At 44.3% G+C, this 24,296-nt stretch overlaps 1 protein-coding gene across 1 annotated transcript in view; it reads left to right on the top strand.

Annotated features, from left to right (window-relative positions):
* Nucleotides 1-24,296, top strand: part of LOC138786624 (uncharacterized) — a 78,311-nt gene that overhangs the window by 26,352 nt on the left and 27,663 nt on the right. The window contains exons 12-15 of the mRNA XM_069963605.1: nt 12,133-12,268; nt 12,355-12,422; nt 12,519-13,125; nt 21,434-22,725. Coding sequence (XP_069819706.1) covers nt 12,133-12,268; nt 12,355-12,422; nt 12,519-13,125; nt 21,434-22,725 — 2,103 coding nt within the window. The remainder of the gene's footprint in view (nt 1-12,132; nt 12,269-12,354; nt 12,423-12,518; nt 13,126-21,433; nt 22,726-24,296) is intronic.

The raw sequence follows: 24,296 nt of genomic DNA, 5'->3' as shown, positions 1-24,296 counted from the left end.
TTTTGTTTGTCCACCCGTCTCTTGATGATTGACCACAAGTTCTCAATGGGATTAAGATCTGGGGAGTTTCCAGGCCATGGACCCAAAATCTCTGTTTTGTTCCCTGAGCCATTTAGTTATCACCTTTGCTTTATGGCAAGGTGCTCCATCATGCTGGAAAAGGCATTGTTGATCGCCAAATTGCACTTGGACAGTTGGGAGAAGTTGCTCTTGGAGGACATTCTGGTCACATTCTTTATTCATGGCTGTGTTTTTAGGCAAGACTGTGAGAGAGCCAATTCCCTTGGCTGAGAAGCAACCCCACACATGAATGGTTTCAGGATGCTTTACAGTTGGCATGAGACAAGACTGGTGGTAGCACTCACCTCGTCTTCTCCCAATAAACTGTTTTCCAGATGTCCCAAACAATCGGAAAGGGGATTCATCAGAGAAAATGACTTTCCCCCAGTCCTCAGCAGTCCACTCCCTGTACCTTTCCCCCAGTCCTCAGCAGTCCACTCCCTGTACCTTTCCCCCAGTCCTCAGCAGTCCACTACCTGAACCTCTTGCAGAATATCAGTCTGTCCCTGATGTTTTTTCTGGAGAGAAGTGGCTTCTTTGCTACCCTCCTTGAGACCAGGCCTTGCTCCAAGAGTCTCCGCCTCACAGTGCACAGTGCAGATGCACTCACACCAGCCTGCTGCCATTCCTGAGCAAGCTCTGCCCTGCTGGTAGCCCGATCCCACAGCTGAAACACCTTTAAGAGACAGTCCTGGTGCTTGTTGGTCTTTCTTGGGCGCCCTGGGGCCTTTTTGGCAACAATGGAACCTCTCTCCTTGAAGTTCTTGATGATGCGATAGATTGTTGACTGAGGTGCAATCTTTCTAGCTGTGATACTCTTCCCTGTTGGGCCATTTTTGTGCAGTGCAATGATGACTGAACATGTTTCTTTAGAGATAACCATGGTTAACAGAAGAGAAACAATGATGCCAAGCACCAGCCTCCTTTTAAAGTGTCCAGTGGTGTCATTGTTACTTAATCATGACAGATTGATCTCCAGCCCTGTCCTCATCAACACGCACACCTGTGTTAATGGAGCAATCACTGAAACAATGTTAGCTGGTCCTTTTAAGGCAGGGCTGCAATGATGTTGAAATGTGTTTTGGGGGATAAAGTTCATTTTCTAGGCAAATATTGACTTTGCAAGTAGTTGCTGTTAAGCTGATCACTCTTTATAACATTTTGGAGTATATGCAAATTGTCATTTTAAAAACTGAAGCGGTAGACTGTAAAAATGTATATTTGTATCATTCTCAAAACTTTTGGCCATGACTGTATATTATTAGTAAGTGTACTCACTGCACTTACTGACCGCAGCTCCCTGTGTACCCCATAGAGCTACAATCAGCCTCCCCTCTGTCCATGGTGAGACTAACAATTCCTTCCATACTTGTTATTATCTATTCAGTCTCCTTCCCCCAGTTCTGAGCTGCTGCTTACTGCTGAAGACACAAAAATCTGTGTGTCAGCTTTCCTCTCCGTCTCCCCCTCCTCCCCCCCTCTCTTCTGAGATGGCTGATGTAAACAAGTCCCTATCTGCAACTTCTGCTTTTTCAACCCCTTAAGGACCGCGGGCGTACATTTACGCCCCCGCTGCCTGGGCTTTAAGGCAGGAGGGCGTAAATGTACGCCCTGGCGCCGTCCTGTGCTACGGTGCAGCTCACGAGCTGAGCCCGCCCCATAGCGGGTCAGGACCGGCTGCCATATCCAGGCCCTCATCCTCAATGGCGGGCGATCATGATCTCGCGGCCACCCGCCATTAACCCCTTAAACGCCGCGATCGCTGCGCCGTTTAAGTATAAGTGACCGGAGCATCTCCGGTCACTTAGCGATTGGGACCCCCGCAGCGTGCATTTTCTGACTGCTGGAGGTCCTCTCCTTACCTCCGTGCGGTCAGGTCTTCCATCTTCGGATTCAGTCTGCCACAGGCAGGCTGAATCAGAAGATTGCAGATAAAACTGATCCCTGCAATGGTATGGCATAACAGGGATTAGTGTTATTGATCTATTGTATGTAAATGATAGTTCCCTAAGGGAACTATAGAAGTGTAAGAAAATAAATAAATAAAAGTTTCACAAAGTGCTCCAAAGCCCCTCCCCCAATAAAATCGTCATCGTCCGATCTATTAAAATAAAACAATATTATTCCCGAACAAAAAGCGGTAAAAAAACATTTTATGTAAAAAAAATTTAAAAAGCGATCAATACGTTTGATGTAGAAAAAAAATTTACTAATAAAAACTAGAGATCATGACGCAAAAAATGACACCCCATACAACCCCGTAAGTGAAAAAATAAGTGCGCTATAGGAGTCACAATAGGACCATTTTAAATACGCTAATTACTGCTAATAAAAATAGTAAAACGTAAGAAAACCTGGTAAACCTGCATATGGCCGTGTTCAGACCGACCTATAGAATAAAGGAAAACCGTAAAGTGCATGACGTAAATATGGAAGCCCCCCAAAAATTAGCGGAATCGCATTCTTTGACCCAAGTTCACCCAACTACAAAGTACACCTGCTCCTGAAAAAAACAAGCCCATCATGTGGCCCTGTAGGTGGAAAAATGAAAGCGTAATGGGTCTTAGAAGGCGAGGAGGAAAAAACGAAAACGCAAAAGTGACAATCGGCCCCGTCCTTAAGGTCATTTCAGGCCCGGTCCTTAGAGGTTAAGGACAGAGCCTGAAATGGCCTTAACCCTTTGAAGACCCGGCCCAAAATAACCCAGTGGACCGCGCAAATTTTGACCTTAGTGTTTCCGTTTTCCCCTTCTCCCCTTCTAAGAGCTCCAGCCCTTTCAGTTTTTTATCTACAGGCCATGTAAGTGCTTGTTTGTTACAGGAATAGTTGTACTGTGTAATGGCGTCTTTCTTTTTACTATAACATGTATGATGGAATCCCAAATATATTATTTATGAAGATATAAATAGGCAAAATCGTAAAAAAGAATGCAATATGGTAACGTTTGGGGGGTTCCTGTGTCTACGTAATGCACTATATGGTAACAGCGACATGATACAATTATGCTATAGGTCAGTCCGAACACAACCATATGCAGGTTACACAGATTCTCTAATGTTATACAGTGGTACCTTGGTTTAAGAGTAACTTGGTTTAAGAGCTCACAGTTTTTCAAAATTATGACTTGGTTTAAGAGCTCCCTGTGCTGGGTGGGAGCGCGAGTGGGGGAGGGGCATGGTCTGCATAATGTGGTCTACAGCATTGTATTTTGACCCAGGAAGTCTCCCTCACCTTCCAAATCATAGAAAATCGACTTCAGGCTTGGGCTTACATCAGAGGACAGGACGGTGGAGGTAATCTCTCCATAGCTGTAACCCCTCTCTCCCCGGACAGAGAATGCTGCATGTATGTGCCCACATCTGTCCTGCTCCTTCCTTCCTGCTCCCTGCAGTCTCTGTCCGCCCTTGTGTTTCCCATCCTCTCCATTACTGTACAGTAACTTATAATATCACAGATTCAGCTGTTTCTGAATGTTTGTTTCATTAGTTTTACATGTTATTCAGAATAAAAAATCATTATTTGGGGGGTTTGGAACCAATTGTCTGCATTTCTATGATTTCTTATGGGAAAATTTGCTTTGGTTTAAGAGTGGATTTGGATTACAAGCGCGGTCCTGGAACCAATTATGCTCGTAATCCAAGGCACCACTGTATATATTTTGTTATGAAATCCTTTTTTTTGCAATTAATTATCAATAAAATGGGCCTATTGTGACGCTTATAACGGTTTTATTTTTTCCACCTACGGGGCTGTATGTGGTGTCATTTTTCCGCCATGAGCTCTAGTTTTTATTAATACCATATTTGTGAAGATCGGACGTTTTGATCACTTTTTTTATAAATGTTTTTTTTTATATATATATATATATATATATATATATATATATATATATATATATATATAGTAACATCAAATTGGTAATCCGTGGTCTTTTTTCCCTCTTATCGTGTACGCCGTTTGCCATGACGCTTGTTATATTTTAATAGATCGGACAATTACGCACGCTACGGTATATTATATGTTTATTTATTAATTTTTTATGTTTTATTTATATAATGGGAAAGGGGGGTGATTTAAGCTTTTATTGGGGGAGGGGCTAGTGGGGTAGTGTATTGGTGTTTTTAACTTTTTTTTTTTACACATTTGAAGTCTCTTTAGGGGACTTTTACATACACTACTTTGATTGCAGACACTGATCACTGCTATGCCATAGACATAGCATTGATCAGTGTTATCGGCGCTCTGCTCATTGAGCCTGCCTGTGCAGGCTCTGAGGTCAGAGCGCCGATCGGAACGCGTGGAGGCAGGTGAGAGACCTCCGGCGGTCCGTTTTAACGATCGGGACTCCCCCTGTCACTTACACTTAAACACCGCGATCGCTGCAGCCTGTCATGAACGGTGAGGTGGCGGCTGCTGACTGCAGCCGGCCCCCACCTGCTATGAAGCGTGCTGCATTCCGGATCGCGCTTCATAGCGGGAGAAACACCCAGGACATAGAGTTACGTCCAGGGTCGTCTGGTGACAGACTTCCATGACGTAACTCTACGTCCAGGGTCGTCTAGGGGTTAAAGACAGACAAATTTTATGAATATGACCAGTGTCACTTTATTCATTAATAACTTCGGGATGCTTCTACCTATCCGGCTGATTCTGAGATTGTTTTCTCGTGACATAGGGTACTTCACATTTCTGGTAAATTGGAGTCAATACTTATAACAAATCTTTATGGAAAAAAACGTGAAAAATTATATAACTGTGTAATGTGCTTCACTCACCTATCTGCCTCCCTTCCCTGTCTTTTCCCCCCTCCAAACCCCACCAGGAAGTGTCCTAACTCACACAGACCTCATTACTGTCCTCACAGTCACCAGGCGTCTTGTGAGGATGAGTCATCAGCAGGAGGGCTGCTCTAGGTCCTGTTACAGCAGCCCCCCTCCCCAGTCCAAGTGATGGCTTGCAGTTGTTCAGCCAATGGGAGCTGAGCAAGCTGAGTCACCTGACAAGGCAGGGGAGGGGGGAGGCTAGTGTAACAGGAGAAGGAGCTGAGAGAAGAGCTTGGTGACGGTGATGACAGTAATTAGGTCTGTGTGAGTTAGGACACTTCCTGGTGGGGGGTGGAGGGGGGAAAAGACAGGGAAGGGAGGCAGATAGGTGATAGAAGCATATTACACAGTTATATAACTTTGTAATGTGCTTCAATTACTGGGAAAAAGTTTTTCATGGCACTTGTCCTTTAAATAGCATTAGCAACATGCCTACTTTATGTTGGCGGCTTTTATTAAACTAGCTTTAATTTTTTTAGACAATAGAAAGCTTAGAACATTAGCAGCAAAATCAGATATTTTTAGGGACCTGTTAAAATTTAGGCTATGTTCACACTACGTATATTTGAGGCTGTATAGCAACCAAAACCAGGAGTGGATTGAAAACACAGAAAGGCTCTGTTCACATAATGTTGTAATTGAGTGGATGGCCGCCATATAATGGCAAATATTTTCTGTTATTTTAAAACAACGGCTGTTATATTGAAATAATGGCCGTTATTTACCGTTATATGGCGGCCATCCACTCAATTTCACCATTGTGTGATCATAGCCTTTCTGTGTTTTCAATCCACTCCTGGTTTTGGTTGCTATGAGGACCTGACATGAGGAACAAATACAGCCTCAAATATACGTAGTGTGAACCCAGCCTAAAAGTGTATTTGAGGGAACTGTATGTTAGAAAACCCCACAAAGCACCCCATTTCAGAAACTGCACCCCCCAAACTCTGCAAAAACACATCCAGAAAGTTTTTTAACCCTTTAGGGGAGTCACAGAAATAAAAGCTATGTGGGTTAGAAATTACAAAATGTAAATTTTCTGTGCAGAGATTTTACTGTAATCCAATAGCTTTCATCATTGTAAACCTATTACCAGAGAAATGCACCCCAATACTGATTGCCCCGTTTCTGCAGTTTATAGAAATACCCCATATGTGGCCCTATTGCGCTATTTGACGCAACCACAAGCCTCAGATACAAAGGAGCGCCTAGTGAATTTCAATGGCTCCGTTATATTTGGTCATTTCTGACTGTACCACTTCAGCTTGGCAGAGGCTCTGGGGTGCCAAAACCTAAAAAACACCCCTAATGGGACACCATTTAGAAAACTACACCCCTCAAGGAATGTAACAAGGGGTGCGGTGAGCATTTGGACCCCACAGTTGCTTCACAGATTTTCAGAACAATGTGGCGTAAAAAAGGAAAAATTCTATTTTTTTTTACACTAAAACGTTGTCCTAGCCTTCAATTTTTCATTTTTACAAGGGGATAAAAGAAAAAAAACATCAAATGTGTAGCGCAGTTTTTCCCGACTACGGAAATACCCCACTTGTGGACATAAGGTGCCATATGGGCACAGGGCAAGCCACCAAAGGGAAGGAACGCCAATTAGAGGCTGGAATGGAGGATGGAGGCCATGTCGCAATTACAAAGCTCCTGTGCTGCCAACCAGTCTCGTATTCTGCAGCTGGCACCCGCCGGCGGACTGATGCAGGCGCGCGTCTCTGCTCGTGTCACACTCCATTCTATGCACGGATGGACTCAGCCCTCCGTCCAAAGAATGAACGTGTTTATTCTTTGGACGGACGATGGAATCCGCCCGTGCATAGGATGGAGTCTATGACACGGATAGAGACATGCGCCCGCATCAGTCCGCCAGCGGGTGCCAGCTGCGGAATGCACAAAGGGTTATCCTTCTCTATTCCACAGTGTGCACGTACCCTAAATCTGTAAAAGTACCCTGAGGTACGCTCACAGAGTTTGTAGAATTTCACGCCATACCGTTATCTCCTATTGAGACGGTACTGGCGGAAAAGACGTGTCTGGGGGGCAGCGTACGCTACGTTACCCCCCATACACGTCACTGGATGATGAGGATAAATGAAGGAAAAAAGGATCCCCCCATTCATCCTCACTGGCGGTTTCGGTGTCGGAGGGAATAATAGCGTATGCGTCCGACGCTGAAAACACCCTGGGGGCCATCTTTATACGGGGATTGGGATATGTAAATGTGTAATGTAGTGTAGTGTAAAACTTTATTTCATGTAGTGTAATGTAGTGTTTTTTACATTTTTTTTTTAACATTAAAAAAAAAAAAACCTTATCAACTTATCAACAGACAGTGGCGGTAGGATAAAGAAAAAAAAAAGCCCCTACGCCAAAAAGGAGTTGATTAGCAGCGCACCTACCTGCGATTCTGATCAGCACTCAGCGGCGGTAGGGTGGGTAAAAAAAAAAAAAAGAAGATAGAAAAAATATATATATTTACAACCCTACAGCTACTGTATTATATACTTCTAAGCCGCTAGGGGGCAGTAGGACGCAAAAGCCGATAAGAGCTGAAGATTTCCGAAGATTGCCGACGGGACCGACGAAAAAAAGAAGACGACGCCCGAAAAAAGAGGAAGCCGCGGGACCCGGAAGACACCGATCCGGACGCTGGGATCAGGTGAGTATGTGCCAATACCTGCTCTGAAAACTTTAGCTACCTAGCTGAGGTGCCCAGGGCAGGTATTTTACTTTTTTGGGGACTTATATCGCCGTGATCGGCCGGTCGATCACGGCGATCGGGACTTGGCACCGTGACCACCATTACTTTTAACAGTAATAGCGGGCGGTGCCGTTCTCGGAAAGCATTGACCACCATTGCTTTTCGGGTCACCGATGATCCGGAAAGCTGAAGATTGCTGTTATTGGCTGATCTGAACTGTTAACCACCCCCTGTGTCTACAAGCTATGATTGCCTGCTATGATTTATAGCAGCCATCATTACCCGATCGCTGTGTGTTTACACACAGAGATTGGGTAAACATTGGGCGTAAATATATACACACGTGTGCGTTAAGTATTAGCCTGCGGGGGCGTACATTTACGCATGATGTTGTTAAGGGGTTCAAGAATCTTCAAAGTTGCAGATAAAGGCTATGTTCACACCGAGTAAAAATAAGAGAAAAGGTGTCTGCTTTTTTTTTTTTTTTCAATTTGTGGACGTCTTTTGCAAGCAACAGAGGGTATTTTTTAGTTGTTCACACATCTTTACTATTAAAGAGTCACTGTCGTATTTTTTTTTTTTTCAGAAATCAATAGTCCAGGCGAATTTAAGAAACTTTGTAATTGGGTTTATTAGCCAAATCTGCCATTATCTGCATGTAAAAAGCCTTTTCCCCCCTCCCTCCTTCCTCTTTTTCATCCACTCCAAAAATCTAAAAATTGTGACTTGTTGCAGGAGACGTCCCCTGTCTGCTCTAGGGAGAGGGGAGGGGGGAGGAGGAAGGAGGGAGTTAGCCGGCAGCAGAAAGCAGATAACAGAGGATTACAGGCACAGAGCTGGGTGACAGCTGTAATCAGAGCTCAGAGAGGTCAGTGGTGACTGTCAGAAGAGATACAGGGTGAGGGATTTGTAGACTAACTCTTTGTTGTCCTGTTTTGGTCTTTTCTTTAGCTCTCTCCATAGGAGAACAATGAAGACAGGGGGGAGAGCTTCAAACTGCTTTCTCGTGATAAAAAAGCATTTTTTGGCTACTAAACCCAATTACAAAGTTTCTTAAAATCACCTGGACTATTGATTAATGCAAAAAAAAAAAATTCACGACAGTGACACTTTAAATTAAATGGACTTTTCAATTAAAGACACATCCAATGAGCAATCAGTCCACCTGATCTGGAATAATGTACTAATAGCCAAAGCCTGCCAGGGACTTGTGTACATCAGCCGTCTCAGAAGGGAGGGGGGAGGAGAGGGAGACAGAGAGAAAAGCTCACACTCAGATTTTTGTGTCTTCAGTAGAAAGCAGCAGCTGAGAACTGGGGGAAGGAGACGGAATAGATAATAACAAGTATGGAAGGAATTGTTAGTCTCACCATGGGCAGCAACATATGAAAAGGTTATGTATGAGCGGAATACCCCTTTATGTATAAATTACTCTAAATATTTCTTTCCTCTTGCGTTTTATCCTGTACAGTCATGTGATTCTTTATCTTGTGCCAGAATTTCTGTTGAAGAATTGGCGAAAAACACTCCAAAAACCACCAATATGTATATAGAAATTATGTTTATCCCCTCAGTATTAGTCTATGAGGAAAAAGAAAAATGTGGAAATACCAAAAAATAAATAAAAAAGACTTTGGGAGCGGTAACGTCTTCTGTGTCAACTAGTCTTTAGAAATGGTAAATTACACTTGGTGAGTGGTGAGGATTTCGTCACTCCTCAATGTAACACGTCCAAAGAGACCTCTGCCCGGCTCGCTGCCATCCTCCCGGGGTGATCTTCCATTTCCCCGAGCTCTGAAATACCAAACAATGGAGAGCGAAGGTGACATCAGATGAGACCCTAAGTAATTATTATAGAAGAAAGTGCAGAGGTTACACTCAGGAGGGGAGTTCTGGAACGCTCCCCCCCACCTCCAGGTTTTCGTTCTGATCTCAGCGGATGTCCATATCAGTCTCTGCTCCCTGTAACATCTTTCAGCATCTGGAGAGAAACACTGGGACATCCGAATCAGTAACTGGTTCAGTATATTCTTCACTAGGTTCTATTCATATCCCAACACGTATCAAGATATCACATCACTTTCTCAAGGACAAACAACGGCCGAAGGCGACACAGAGGGACCCCGATCTCCACCATCTCTGGAGCCGGGAGACCCCCGCAGCCTCTCACATATTACATAACGGGGAATTATTGAGGATAGGAAGTGTGAAAGTTTTATGGTCCTGATAGACGTCTGGTCCATGTACATATACGGCTCAGCTACATGTACATTACACATATACAGCTCAGCTACATGTACATTACACACATACAGCTCAGCTACATGTACATTACACATATACAGCTCAGCTACATGTACATTACACATATACAGCTCAGCTACATGTACATTACACACATACAGCTCAGCTACATGTACATTACACACATACAGCTCAGCTACATGTACATTACACATATACAGCTCAGCTACATGTACATTACACACATACAGCTCAGCTACATGTACATTACACACATACAGCTCAGCTACATGTACATTACACATATACAGCTCAGCTACATGTACATTACACACATATACAGCTCAGCTACATGTACATTACACACATACAGCTCAGCTACATGTACATTACACACATACAGCTCAGCTACATGTACATTACACACATACAGCTCAGCTACATGTACATTACACACATACAGCTCAGCTACATGTACATTATACACATACAGCTCTGCTACATGTACATTACACACATATACAGCTCAGCTACATGTACATTACACACACATACAGCTCAACTACATGTACATTACACACACATACAGCTCAGCTACATGTACATTACACACACATACAGCTCAGCTACATGTACATTACACATATACAGCTCAGCTACATGTACATTACACATATATACAGTATAGCTACATGTACATTACACATATACAGCTCAGCTACATGTACATTACACACATACAGCTCAGCTACATGTACATTACACACATACAGCTCAGCTACATGTACATTACACATATACAGCTCTGCTACATGTACATTACACATATACAGCTCAGCTACATGTACATTACACATATACAGCTCAGCTACATGTACATTACACACAGGGCTCTGCTGCAGCCATATATTACACGCACATACACAGCTCTGCTGCAAACACATCACTTCAGCACATCCAGCACAGCAGAGTCCTGCATACACTGAGCAGAAGCCCCTGATCATGTGACTCCTCCATGTGACTGATCACATGACTGTGACATTATGGCAGGTCCTGGAAGCACACGGCTCCTGTACAGCTCTGCACTGCACTCACTATACTGCTGCCTCATGAAAAGCCCGGGAAACCAGCCGCCTCATAGAAAACCGAGCAGAGGAGGATAGCTCCTCCCACACATGAGGCTGGTCACATGGGCATGACATCATCAAAGGTCCTCAAGACCTACCTCTGGCAACTACATTCTAGCCTCCACCGTGGAGGGAAGGAGCTGGGGGACAGCAGGAGGATTAACCCCTTCAGCACTGGGTAGTTTTCTGTCCTGTTTTAATACATTACTGGAGCCAGAACTTTTCTATCAACCCTGTGCTGAGTTGTGTTACATTGTTTCCTCTTTCATCCATTCAGATTCTTACACTCCAGGATCCTCTGCTGATATCTTCTATATAAGAGACTGACCCATCAACCATGGAGAGAGACCGAGACAAGATGGCCGAGAGGATAATAACCCTCACCCTACACATACTCTTCCTGCTTACTGGGGAGGTGAGGGATTCTGGGAGTGATGTCATCATGACATCATTCTTATCTATGGAATAACAGATGGATAGGACTGGGGAGGTGAGGGATTCTGGGAGTGATGTCATCATGACATCATTCTTATCTATGGAATAACAGATGGATAGGACTGGGGAGGTGAGGGATTCTGGGAGTGATGTCATCATGACAACATTCTTATCTATGGAATAACAGATGGATAGGACTGGAGAGGTGACGGATTCTGGGAGTGATGTCATCATGACATCATTCTTATCTATGGAATAACAGATGGGTAGGACTGGAGAGGTGAGGGATTCTGGGAGTGATGTCATCATGACATCATACTTATCTATGGAATAACAGATGGATAGGACTGGAGAGGTGAGGGATTCTGGGAGTGATGTTATCATGACATCATTCTTATCTATGGAATAACAGATGGATAGGACTGGGGAGGTGAGGGATTCTGGGAATGGATGGAGTGATAGTAATGTGTCTCTCCATACACAGGATTACACAGTAGTGAAGAAGTCCTCTAGTGGGCGCTGTGGGGCCCCTGGGTGTGAAGGATGGGGAAGAACCCTGAGCCCAATCCCGGGGCCCCTGATACATGAGGAAATGGAGGAAGAGAAGATCCTAGAAGTCACCAACAAGATGGTGGAGCTGCTGAGTGGAGAGGTGAGACTGTGGCTGCTGGGAATGCTGGGACATTATACAGTAACACCACTGGAGGGGTGGGGGGGATGACTGTGTGATCATTGTGTGTGTCAGGTTCCTATAAGGTGTCAGGACGTGGCGGTCTATTTCTCCATGGAGGAGTGGGAGTATGTAGAAGGACACAAGGATCAGTACAAGGATGTGATGCTGGAGGATCAGCAGCCCCTCCCATCAGCAGGTAATAGACAGGACTATATACACACCTCCTCTCTGTATTATCTGGATGGAAAGAATGAATTCAGTCTCTGTATGTGTTCCCTCCAGTCAGATCCAGTAAGAGAACAGCACCAGAGAGATGTCCCCGTCCTCTTCTCCCACAGGATCAGGATCAGGTAGATGGAGATGTTCCCTATGATCTGTACATCCCACCTGACTTCTCCTACTGTCTGATGACTTTTACAATATTTCTCTCACATCTTATGTATCAGGGGGAAGATCTAATTGAGATCAATGCTCCAGATATGACAGTAAAAGAAGAAGAGACAAATGTGAGCAGTGATAAGCAGTATAAGGAGAACATCACTACAGGGAAGGATTTGAATTCTATTAATGTTACATATATGATGATGAAAGAAGAAGAAGAGACAGATGTGAGCGCCGATGAGCAGTATAAGGAAGACATTTCTATGGGGAAGAATCTGAACATTATGAATGCTACAGACATAAGGGCAAAAGAAGAAGAGACAAATGACAGCAGTGATGAGCATTATAAAGAAGACACCACTACAGGGAAGGATCTGAAGTATATTGATACTATAAAGATAGAAGTTAAAGAAGAGCCAGATGTGACCAGTGATGAGCAGTATATGGAGGATATTACTACAGGGAAGGATCTTTACTCTATTAATCCTACAGACAAGATAATAAAAGAAGAAGAGACAGATGACAGCAGTGATGAGCAGTATAAAGAGGACATCACTGCAGGGAAGGAACTGAACCATAATATTGCTATGCACAAGATAATAAAAGAAGAAGAGACAGATGACAGCAGTGATGAGCAGTATAAGGAGGACATTACTACAGGTAACCGCCCAGGTGAGTAGTGACCACTAAATGCAGAGAACAGTCACACCTTCTCCTCAGTCACCGGCTGTAACTATTCTGTGTGGAATATTATAAGCTCTGTGTCCTGTCAGTTTTCCAGCTATATAATCATTCAGCCTAAATTCTAATATACAGCACAGTCCCAGCGGACAATATATCACTATCAGTCTCACGTTGCTGCATCTATAGTGACTATCCTCCTCTTACAGCGTACCTGTTCTGAATTTAAAAAAAAATCAATAGAACGGACAGATGGTAATGCGGACGGTGAATGATTTTAAACTGTATGAGTTGGTGATTTTTGTTAACACTACTTTTCCTAATGTTTCCCAAAATGTTATCCCATTCTACCTCCGGAATCTCCCCCACTTCTTCTTCTTCCCACTCTGTGCTTTTCTTATAATTCCTAAACCAGTCAGTGTATAAATTTTCTGTGAAAATTGTGAATAATTTTTTAAATTCCCCTTTTTTATTCCCTTGGCAATCATCCACCACATCCATGAAAATAACATTTTGGACTATTGCCAAACTCCCTCCTAAAGTAGCATTAAGTGCGTGCTGCAGCTGTCTATATTTCAGCCTGTGAGTCTCTTGAAGTGAAAATTCTATCCTTATTTCCTCAAATGTTTTTATGGCCCCATCCCGAAATAGATGAGACACTAAGGTGATTTTGCGTTTATACCAAAAAGACTGACCATCAATACTATTTAAGTGTGTCAGTTGTGTATTTCCCCACGAGGGGGTGTACTTTGTGCTAGCTGTTATGCCCAACAGTTTCTTCATTTTCACCCAAACCTTGCCCCACATTCTCACCATCTTCCATTCTCTATAATATACAAGGGACCATCTATTGGATTCCAGGAATTGATACAGTGATTCATATCTCAGATTCTCAAGGCCGAAAACTACATTCCTCCTAAGATTATTATTATTATTATTATTTATTACGTTTTATCTATAGCAATTTATACATAAAAAAGTAAATTTTGAAGTCTGGTAAAGACCAGCCCCCCAAATCAGATGGTAAAGTAAAGGAATGGTATCTGAGACTGTTCCTTCTGCCACCCCAAATCAGTTTCCCCCACAGAACCTCTAGACACCAAAAGTATCCATCCAGGATCCAGACAGGAGCCGCTCTAAGATAATACAGTACCTGTGGTTGAACCACCATTGTTACACGGGCTATTCTGTCAGACATTGATAGTGGTAATTTAAGCCATACCTTAATTTTACCCTCCAGTTTATTTATATAGGATTAATGATTGAGGCAGTGTACCTTTCTAAGTTTGCCGACACCTTTACACCTAAATAATCTACATTCCTCTGGAGGGTCAGATTTGCCAGAGCCTCCATTCAGGGATGATCCAACTCAAGCAGTATGGATTTGGACCAGTTGATTTGGAAACCTGAGTATGTACCAAATAACTCCAGTTGTTCCATTGCTGCTGAAAGGCCGTGACCTGGGTCCCGGATGAACATCAGTACGCCGTCTGCATACATAATAACTTTGCTCCTTATACCTTTTAGTCCGAAACCTTCTATACGTTGATCTTTTTTTATTAATTGAGAAAGGGGCTCTATGTATAGTGCAAACAAGATGGGTGAGAGGGGGCAGCCCTGTCTGGTGCCCCTCTAAACTAAACGCCTTTGACACCGCTCCATTCTCCAGCAAACATGCCATGGGCTTAACATACAACATCTTCACATATTGACAAGCCAAAAAGACAGAAATGGCTGCACATCGTACCCATGGCTGACACGAAAGCTTATTCAGCTACATTTAAAACCAACATCAGAAGTTAGTATATAATTTGGCCAAACCATATTGCCTCATGTACCACGTGCAGGTCTTCTGATACACACGAGTCCCTAACCAAAAAACATCACTGTGCCGGTCAGCGACCACAATCCCCGCAAAACGTGCGCAAGCAGAGAAGGGGGGCCACGGAATGGCCCTGAAACCCCATTGTCACAGGACCAGACCCTAAAGGGCCCCCCCGGACCCCGCAGGCGCCACTGGCGGAAAAAGTGGACGCCAAGCAACACAAGTGTGAACAAGCTCTTACCTCTCTCCATTCCTCTGCAGGTAGAATGGGAGAATACTAGGAGATCCTCCCCTTATGTACACAGGTGCTTCCTGCTAATTTGGATCACATGGGTCTTACAAAGCACGAGTGCTAGCCATTTCTGTCTTTTTGGCTTGTGCATCTTCACATATTGAATTATTCCCTCCCCCAGTCCAAAGGTCCTAAGGTTTTCCCAAAGGAATCCCCACTCCACCCTGTCAAAAGCCTTTACGGCATCTATAGGCAGGATGGAGCGGGGCAACCCCCTCGATATATGTATGTTGGCAAAAGTCTCTTCTATGTTAGAGAAGACTAAACGGCCCGATACAAATCCTCTCTGATCCTCACTTACCAATATTTGCATCAGGTCCTTCAGCCTCTGGACTATAATTTCCGCAAAAATGTTAGTATCAGTGTTTAGTAAGGATATCGGCCTATAAGAACCAACATCCAGTGGGTCCTTTCCTTTTTTTAAAATGAGTATAATCGTTGCTTTATACATCGAAGGGGTTAGTTCTCCAAGAGCACAGGTGTCAGGACTGGTGGTCATGGCGTCCGGGCCATCGGTCCTGCCTCTGACTCTGCAGGTGAGGTGGCTGCTCGCTCGTGTTCTCGATCATTAGGTGCACTCCGGAGAACGCGAGCATTATAATCAATTGCCATTTTGTACTGACCTGGTCACCCAAGGGTTAATTGCTCTCTGGAGTTTCTCCTGCTCTCACCTGTGGGGGTGGGGATTCCAGGCTGCATTTAAGGTCTGCAAACAGGCTGCTGGTTGCCAGTGTTTGAATATCTCTGCACTAGCTAGTTTGGTGATTTGATCTCTGCAGTTCTGACCTTGCTCTGTGTTCTGACCATCTCTTTTGCCTGATCCCTTTCTACTTCGCTACCGGTTGGTTTTGACTTCGGTTTGTTTTTGACTATTCTTAGCTTTGTGATTTTGTCCTGACGCACTTTTCTGGTTTTGACTTGGCCTTATTGACAATTCTTCTGTGTTTGTCTGTCTCTTGTCTTCCATCCCCTGCACCCTAGTCAGTGTATATCGCAGTCATCGTGGTTGTCGCCCCACGGTCTAGCGTGGTTGGGGCCATAGGCAGGGACAGAGGTTGGTGTAAGCTCAGGGCTCACGTTCCTCTGTTGTCTGTTTATCCCAGCCCTGACAACAGGATTCTTTAATCAACTCATACATAATAGGTAACAGAGCTTTTTTATATTTTTTATATACCGCAAACTGTAAGCCGTCGGGCCCGGAGGCCGAGCTTCTAGTAAATTATCTGAGGGCGCTATCTAGCTCTAGCTGTGAAAGGGGAATCCAGATCTATTTTTTGTTCGTCTGAAATTTTAGGGAGACCCAGGGAGTCCAAGAACTACAAAGTCTGCTCAGAGTCAGGATGGCCTTGACTAGAATATAATTTTTCATAGTATTGTTCCAGCACTTGAGACACCAAAGGTGTACCCAGTACCGTGTCGCCATTATCATTCCTTATAGCAGAGGTCACAGGTCTAAACTCCTGGGCCCTGATAACGTCTGCAAAAGTTTTGTTGGGTTTCGCTGATTCAGTGAAGTGTTTGTCCCTTAAAAAACAACTTATGTTGAGCTTTCTCTAAGAGAAAATCTGCCAAAGTATCTTGGGCCAATTTCATCTGGTCGTAATTCGCCCCTTAAACCCACAGCTCTATATTAGGCTTCTGCTAGCCTAACCCCCTCTCTAAACTTTAGTTCCTTCTGTCTGAAGGACTTTTTAAGCCGGACCACCTCACGGTAAAGAAGGCCTCTAATGAAAGCCCTCAGTGTGTCCCAAACAATTAGTACGGAGGTGGAACCCTTAATAGACCAAAATTCTTCTATTTCCTTGTTTATTAGTTCTGTGTTGTTCATCAAGTCAAGCCAGTATGAGTTGATCTTAAAACAATTATTATTGATATTCCCAGGACCACTAACCCCTTCGGATCGTATTTCAAATGTGAGCGGGACATTGTCAGACAACGACTTACACTCATATTTCAAATTTTGGGAAGGCCACTTCTGTCTGCGAACTCCATGTCTATTCTAGAGGCCGTCTTGTATAATGAGCTATAATAAGAAAAAGCCATCCTATGGGAGTATAAGGAGCACCACACATCCTCCTACCCCACCTCCTGCGCAAACCTCGCAAGGGGGGAGGAGAGGGGACCCCCCTCCGAACGCCTATCCAGCCCTGGACACATCACCGAGTTGAAGTCACCCGCGATTATCAATGGGATGTTAGGTTTATCCTTCATGTAATCAACCAGTATTCTTAACACATCTGTCTTAAATGGGGGAGGTATATACAAAAAAGCAAGAACCATTATCTCACCATTAATTATAGCGTGCAGAAAAATATATCGTCCCTCCCATCTACCTTCCTGTGCACTAAAGAAAAATATATCTGTCTGTGAATATAAATGGAGAGACTGGCAGAGTAGCCTGTAAATGATGCATGATATTCCTGCATGGACCATCTCTGGCGTACTTTGGAAATCGTATCCTCTGTGGTAGGAGTTTCTATTAAACACACTATGGCCGGGAGATGACGCTGGACCAAGTCGAAGACTGCTCTTCTCTTCACCTTTTTCCCCAAGCCCTCTCACATTCCAAACCAGTACTTTCACTAAGCTAGACATTCAGAGACAAAAAAAAAGACCTTACCCGTCAGCCCCCCCCTCAGCCCACAAAATGACACACCGGAGGCCAACTCCTCTCTGTGTGTCTCTAACTTCCACTAACGCCTCCTCCCTCCCTCCTCCTGTCAGCGGTCCCCGACAACTTCTTTTTGGAACAGAATACCGAGCTGAACACACCTCCCCCACACAACATTATTACCGTCCTTTGCTCTCAATCCATTCAAGTACATCAGAGGGCGTTACAAATATATGGACTCTATCCATATAGGTCACTCGAAGCTTTGACGGAAACAGAAGGGAAAAAGGAATATTTAATTATCTAAGCTTACGCTTAACATCTTTAAAAGATTCCCTCTGTTTCTGTGTTGCCTTTGAGTAATCTGGAGAGAGTGAAATCTTAGGACCATTAAATAGAACTTCTCCGTTCTGCCTCAAATGCCTGAGGATGATGTCCCTATCCGTGAAAGACATAATTTTAACCAACAAAGTTCTAGGCGAGGCGCCCGGAGGGGGCGACTTAAATGGCACCCGATGTACCCTTTCTACATCAGAATACGGTGAAAGGAGAGAGGCATCCATGTTATCCTTTATCCACTGGACGCAGAAATCAATGCACTTCTCCCCTTCCTCCCCCTCTGGGAGACCCACCATTCTAATATTGACCCGTCGATACCTGTCCTCCATGTCTGTGAGGCGACTAGTCACTGAGACATAGTTAGATTTAAGGGATTTCATCTCAACCTCCAGGTTTTTTAACTCTGCCTGTATGGGAGCTACAGTTTTTTCCACATTATGAACCCGGTCTCTAATTTTATTGAGATGGTCCCGGATTAATGACACATCCGTGACCAGTCCGCCAATTTGCATCCTCATCTCAGACATTCCAGAGTTACACCTCAGTACTTCTGTGAGGATTTTAGACAACATCAGACACCAGTGCCCCAGGGATAGAAGCTCCGTCCTCTAAGGGTCCTATTCCACAGGCCAAGCAGGGCCCAATCAACGATGTAAACGAGCGCCCATCTGCTAGATCGCTTTACTGGGCCTATTCCACAGCCCGATGATCGTTGAGCAAGGGCTGCAGGGACATCGTTACCGATGTCCTTGCAGCCCTTGCAGCATACATTACCTGTCAGGTCTTCCTCCCTGGGTCCCACGCACTCTAGCTTCAGAATGGCCTGTCAGCTGGCAGGTCACTCAGCCAATCACAGGCCGTGGCGATCCCGGCCTGTGAGTGGCTGACGCTCCGTCAGCTGACCGGCCATTCTGAAGCTAGAGCGTGCGGGACCCGGGGAGGAAGACAGAGCGGAGCAGAAGACCTGACAGGTAATGTATGCTGCTGCTGCTTCTCAAATCGTCCGCTGCGTACCGCTATCCAACCGTAGCGATGCGCGGTGGGGGAACAATGATTTTAGGTCTGGCCCTAAATGAACGATCAGCTGATGACCCAATCATCGGCTGATCGTTCTCTCTATTCCACCGAGCAATAATCGGCCGATTCGTTACTGTGGAATAGGGCCCTAACTCTAGACCAGCATAACAAGCTCCTTTGCTCACAGCCCCTGCATTGGGGGAAACATTTTTCTGGCCGCGAGTCTTAGTATTAGTTAAAGGAGATTTTAAAAATTTTTCTATCTTCTGGGGCTGTTTCAGATCTTGAACACCCCCGGCCTCCTACGTTGTGCTTTTGTTGGCATCCTGATCTCTTATCCTGGAGGAGGAAGGTAACGGGACTGCTCCACAAAAGTCTACAAAATAAACATTAGTTGTCATTAATGACCCCAGCCAGCGACCATGAGCTCTATAATACAGGACGGACCTCATACCTTGGAGATACTCCAATTGACAATATTGCAATATGACAATTCGAAGTCTTCCGGCTATGAGCAGGATCTGGCAATACTAGCCTGCAGATATTACTTGTCACTCTTGGAGTACTTATTGCACCTCAGGAATTCCCCCGGTATCAGTGAGGGTATGCAGTAGTTAGTTCATTCCTGGCTTACAGCTCAGGGTTATAGAAAGATCTTACCGCCTCCACAGGTACTAAGAGCTTTCCCAAGGTGTCCGGTGGCAAATCTCTCAGCCCCGCGCTCATCCAGCAGCGAACCGCAGCCTCCGACTCGACTCCGAGACTGTGAGGCTGCCTCGTGTTAAACCAGCGCGCCATCCCTGGATGTTGCTGCCGGATCTTCTTATGCTGCCCCGTCCGCAGCGTAGTCTCATGACTGTGCCGAGGACCCCGAGCTTCGCCTGGGGTTGTCCTCTCCTTTGCTGTTTCGAAACCGTCCCTACCTCGCCGACCAACGGGGTTAGCTTCGCCCAATAGTTCAAGCCTGGGACTCGTGCTACCAAACCTGACAGTCACTGGACTTGTTTGACAAAAGGTGGTCTTATTCTCTACTTATTCTAACCGTGAGTATGAGGTTCTCTTCTTATACAACACTAGGCTATCTTACACAACCATCCTGGCAGAGTATTGCACCAATTAGCCAAGGTCCCCTAGACAGTCCCTTAAACTATCCAAAGTCAAGCGACACTTCTTCTGCTGCTTCTACCTTCTACTATCAGTCACTACCTCAAGCACTATCACCTGTACCTGCACCTACAAAAGATATTTCACCTGGATTGCACTGAAGTTCTCAAGTAAAGTAATTTTCTAGTTAAGTACTGGACTCAGCACACTCGCACCTGCACGGACCTGGTCCTACCCTTGTCAAAGCCTAGTGGTTGTGTACCTGGGGGTGGGCATCACCACTCCTGGTCACTGTGACAAGTGCCTAAAAAATACCACCACACTAGCCGGCTGCTAACCACACCGAGCGACCCCAGGTCACGGCACTAAGCTTTCAGGTTATACCATATACATAGACAAGTCAGAAGCCCTATTGCTTCCAGGTCCTCCATTTCCACGCTTATATCTACCCGTTCCACTGGTGTTCCTCCACAATCACATATCTGGGAGTTGTTGCTTCATCTGGAAGAATGGCAGAACAAGAATCCTCTTCCATCTTCTATAACAACCCAAATCTAATTGGGGCCGGAACTTTCCAGGTGTTCGGGCATATAACATAGCAATAACCTCGTGTGTTCTGTGTTGGGCAGAAACCGCCTCCACCCTGAAAGTACAGGCCCTGGACCGGGGAGTCGCTGTGACATGTCTTATTCGGGGAGGGTCATCCAGAGAGCTGTGTGGAAGGCTCTGAACACTTACCAAGGACGTATGTAGCCAGAGAACGGCCGGGTCGGGGACGTCACTGCACCACGTGACTTATGCAGAAAATTAGAAAAAAGGCTGTGATCTCCCCCAGTAACGCCATGCAGGTTGGCGTCCAGCAGGTTATTGGTATGTAGGGGGTCAATAGTCCTGTTTTTTATTTGAGAAGAGTTTCCGTTACTTTTCCTACTAAGGACGTCATCTCCCCGGCCTCCAGCTTCTAGATTCTTCTCCCTGACACTTCCTGTGGATGGGAACAGATATGATCCTTCTTATTATGTTACATAAAAAAGAGTAACTTTCCATGTCTGCAATATGTTTAAGCTTCTATTACTAGGAAATAAGAGAAATGGTGTTTTCTCCTTTGCAGATGATTCTACCAGGAGCTCAGGGGGACATCAGATCTCCTCAGAGGATCATATCACACAAGATACATATGAGGAGCTGTCCACTATCCCAGATACACCCTCAGCCCCTCACAGCAAAGATCTCTCATCTCATCCTGTTATACAAGTCCCATCTTCTGCTCCATCACAGCAAGCTGACATTTACAGAGAAGACGATGAACATAAAAGAGAAAATACAGGAAAGCCTCAGTTTTCATATTTACAATGTAAAAAATATCTTACAGGGCAGAAGGCAGTTTCATGTTCAGAATGTGGCAAATGTTTTAATCAAAAATCAGATTTTGTTAGGCATAGGAGAAATCAAACAGGGGAGAAGCCACTTTTATGTTCGGAATGTGAGAAATGTTTTAATCAAAAATCAGATCTTGTTACGCATCAGAGAACTCACACAGGGGAGAAGCCATTTTCATGTTTACAATGTGGGAAATGTTTCATTCAGAGATCAAAGCTTGTTAACCATGAAAGAATTCACACAGGGGAGAAGCCATTTTCATGTTCAGAATGTGGGAAATGTTTTAGTGATAAATCATGTCTAGTTAGGCATCAGAGAACTCACACTGGGGTGAAGCCATTTTCATGTTTGGAATGTGGGAAATGTTTTCTTCGGAAATCAGATCTTGTTACGCATCAGAGAATTCACACTGGGGAGAAGCCATTTTCATGTTCAGAATGTGGGAAATGTTTTAAAAGCAAATCAGAACTTGTTGAACATCAAAGAATTCACACAGGGGAAAAGCCATTTTCATGTTCAGAATGTGGGAAATGTTTTACTGACAAATCAGGTCTAGTTAAACATCAGAGAATTCACACAGGAGAGAATCCATTTTCATGTTCAGAATGTGTGAAATGTTTTAAAAGCAAATCAAAACTTGTTAAACATCAAAGAATTCACACAGGAGAGAAGCCATTTTCATGTTTAGAATGTGGGAAATGTTTCATTCATAGATCAAAGCTTGTTAACCATGAAAGAATTCACACAGGGGAGAAGCCATTTTCATGTTCAGAATGTGGGAAATGTTTTAGTGATAAATCATGTCTAGTTAGGCATCAGAGAACTCACACTGGGGAGAGGCCATTTTCATGTTTGGAATGTGGGAAATGTTTTCTTCGGAAATCATGTCTTGTTAAGCATCAGAGAACTCACACTGGGGAGAAGCCATTTTCATGTTTAGAATGTGGGAAATGTTTTGTTCGGAAATCAAATCTTGTTACGCATCAAAGAACTCACACAGGGGAGAAGCCATTTTCATCGTCTGCTTGAAAAGATGGATCGAGTCCTGGGAAACTTCTCCCAGTTTCATAGGAATGGATCCATCTTTTCCCAGCACTCAGGGAGGAGCAGCACGGAGCAGAGAAGACATAAAAGATTGCAGCCTGATGAGCAGATGTCAGATAGGAACAAAGTGATTCCCTTTATTTCTACTGTAAATTCTCTCATGTCTAGTAGAATAGTAATGTGTACAGTCATGGCCAAAAGTTTTGAGAATGACACAAATCTTATATTTCCCCATGATCTGCCGCCCTCTGGTCTTTATGTGTGTTTGTCAGATGTTTTTATCACATACAGAAATATAATTGCAATCATATTATGAGTAACAAAAGCTTATACTGACAGTTAGAATGAGTTAATGCAGCAAGTCAGTATTTGCAGTGTTTCGCCTTCTTCTTCAGGACCTCTGCAATTCTCCAACATCTCTATGTTTTTGTTCCCTGAGCCATTTAGTTATCACCTTTGCTTTATGGCAAGGTGCTCCATCATGCTGGAAAAGGCATTGTTGATGGCCAAACTGCTCTTGGACGGTTGGGAGAAGTTGCTCTTGGAGGACATTCTGGTACCATTCTTTATTCGTGACTGTGTTTTTAGGCAAGACTGTGAGAGAGCCGATTGCCTTGGCTGAGAAGCAACCCCACACATGAATGGTTTTAGGATGCTTTACAGTTGGCATGAGACAAGACTGGTGGTAGCGCTCACCTCGTCTTCTCCTAATAAGCTGTTTTCCAGATGTCCCAAACAATCAGAAAGGGGATTCATCAGAGAAAATGACTTTCCCCCAGTCCTCAGCAGTCCACTCCCTGGACCTTTTGCAGAATATCAGTCTGTCCCTAATGTTTTTTCTGGAGAGAAGTGGCTTCTTTGCTGCCCTCCTTGAGACCAGGCCTTGCTCCAAGAGTCTCTGCCTCACTGTGCACAGTGCAGGTGCACTCACACCTGCCTGCTGCCATTCCTGAGCAAGCTCTGCACTGCTGGTAGCCCCATCCCACAGCTGAAACACTTTTAAGAGACGGTCCTGGCGCTTGCTGGTCTTTCTTGGGCGCCCTGGAGCCTTTTTGGCAACAATGGAACCAATGGAACCTCTCTCCTTGAAGTTCTTGATGATGCGATAGATTGTTGACTGAGGTGCAATCTTTCTAGCTGTGATACTCTTCCCTGTTGGGCCATTTTTCTGCAGTGCAATGATGACTGCACGTGTTTCTTTAGAGATAACCATGGTTAACAGAAGAGAAACAATGATGCCAAGCACCAGCCTCCTTTTAAAGTGTCCAGTGGTGTCATTCTTACTTAATCATGACAGATTGATCTCCAGCCCCGTCCTCATCAACACCCACACCTGTGTTACTGGAGCAATCACTGAAACGATGTTAGCTGGTCCTTTTAAGGCAGGGCTGCAATGATGTTGAAATGTGTTTTGGGGGATAAAGTTAATTTTCTCTGCAAATATTGACTTTGCAAGTACTTGCTGTTAAGCTGATCACTCTTTATAACATTTTGGAGTATATGCAAATTGTCATTTTAAAAACTGAAGCAGTAGACTTTGTAAAAATTTA

Source organism: Dendropsophus ebraccatus, chromosome 3 (assembly GCF_027789765.1).
Source record: "Dendropsophus ebraccatus isolate aDenEbr1 chromosome 3, aDenEbr1.pat, whole genome shotgun sequence".
Taxonomy (NCBI): Eukaryota; Metazoa; Chordata; class Amphibia; order Anura; family Hylidae; genus Dendropsophus; species Dendropsophus ebraccatus.
This window is presented reverse-complemented; position numbering and strand designations above follow the sequence as displayed.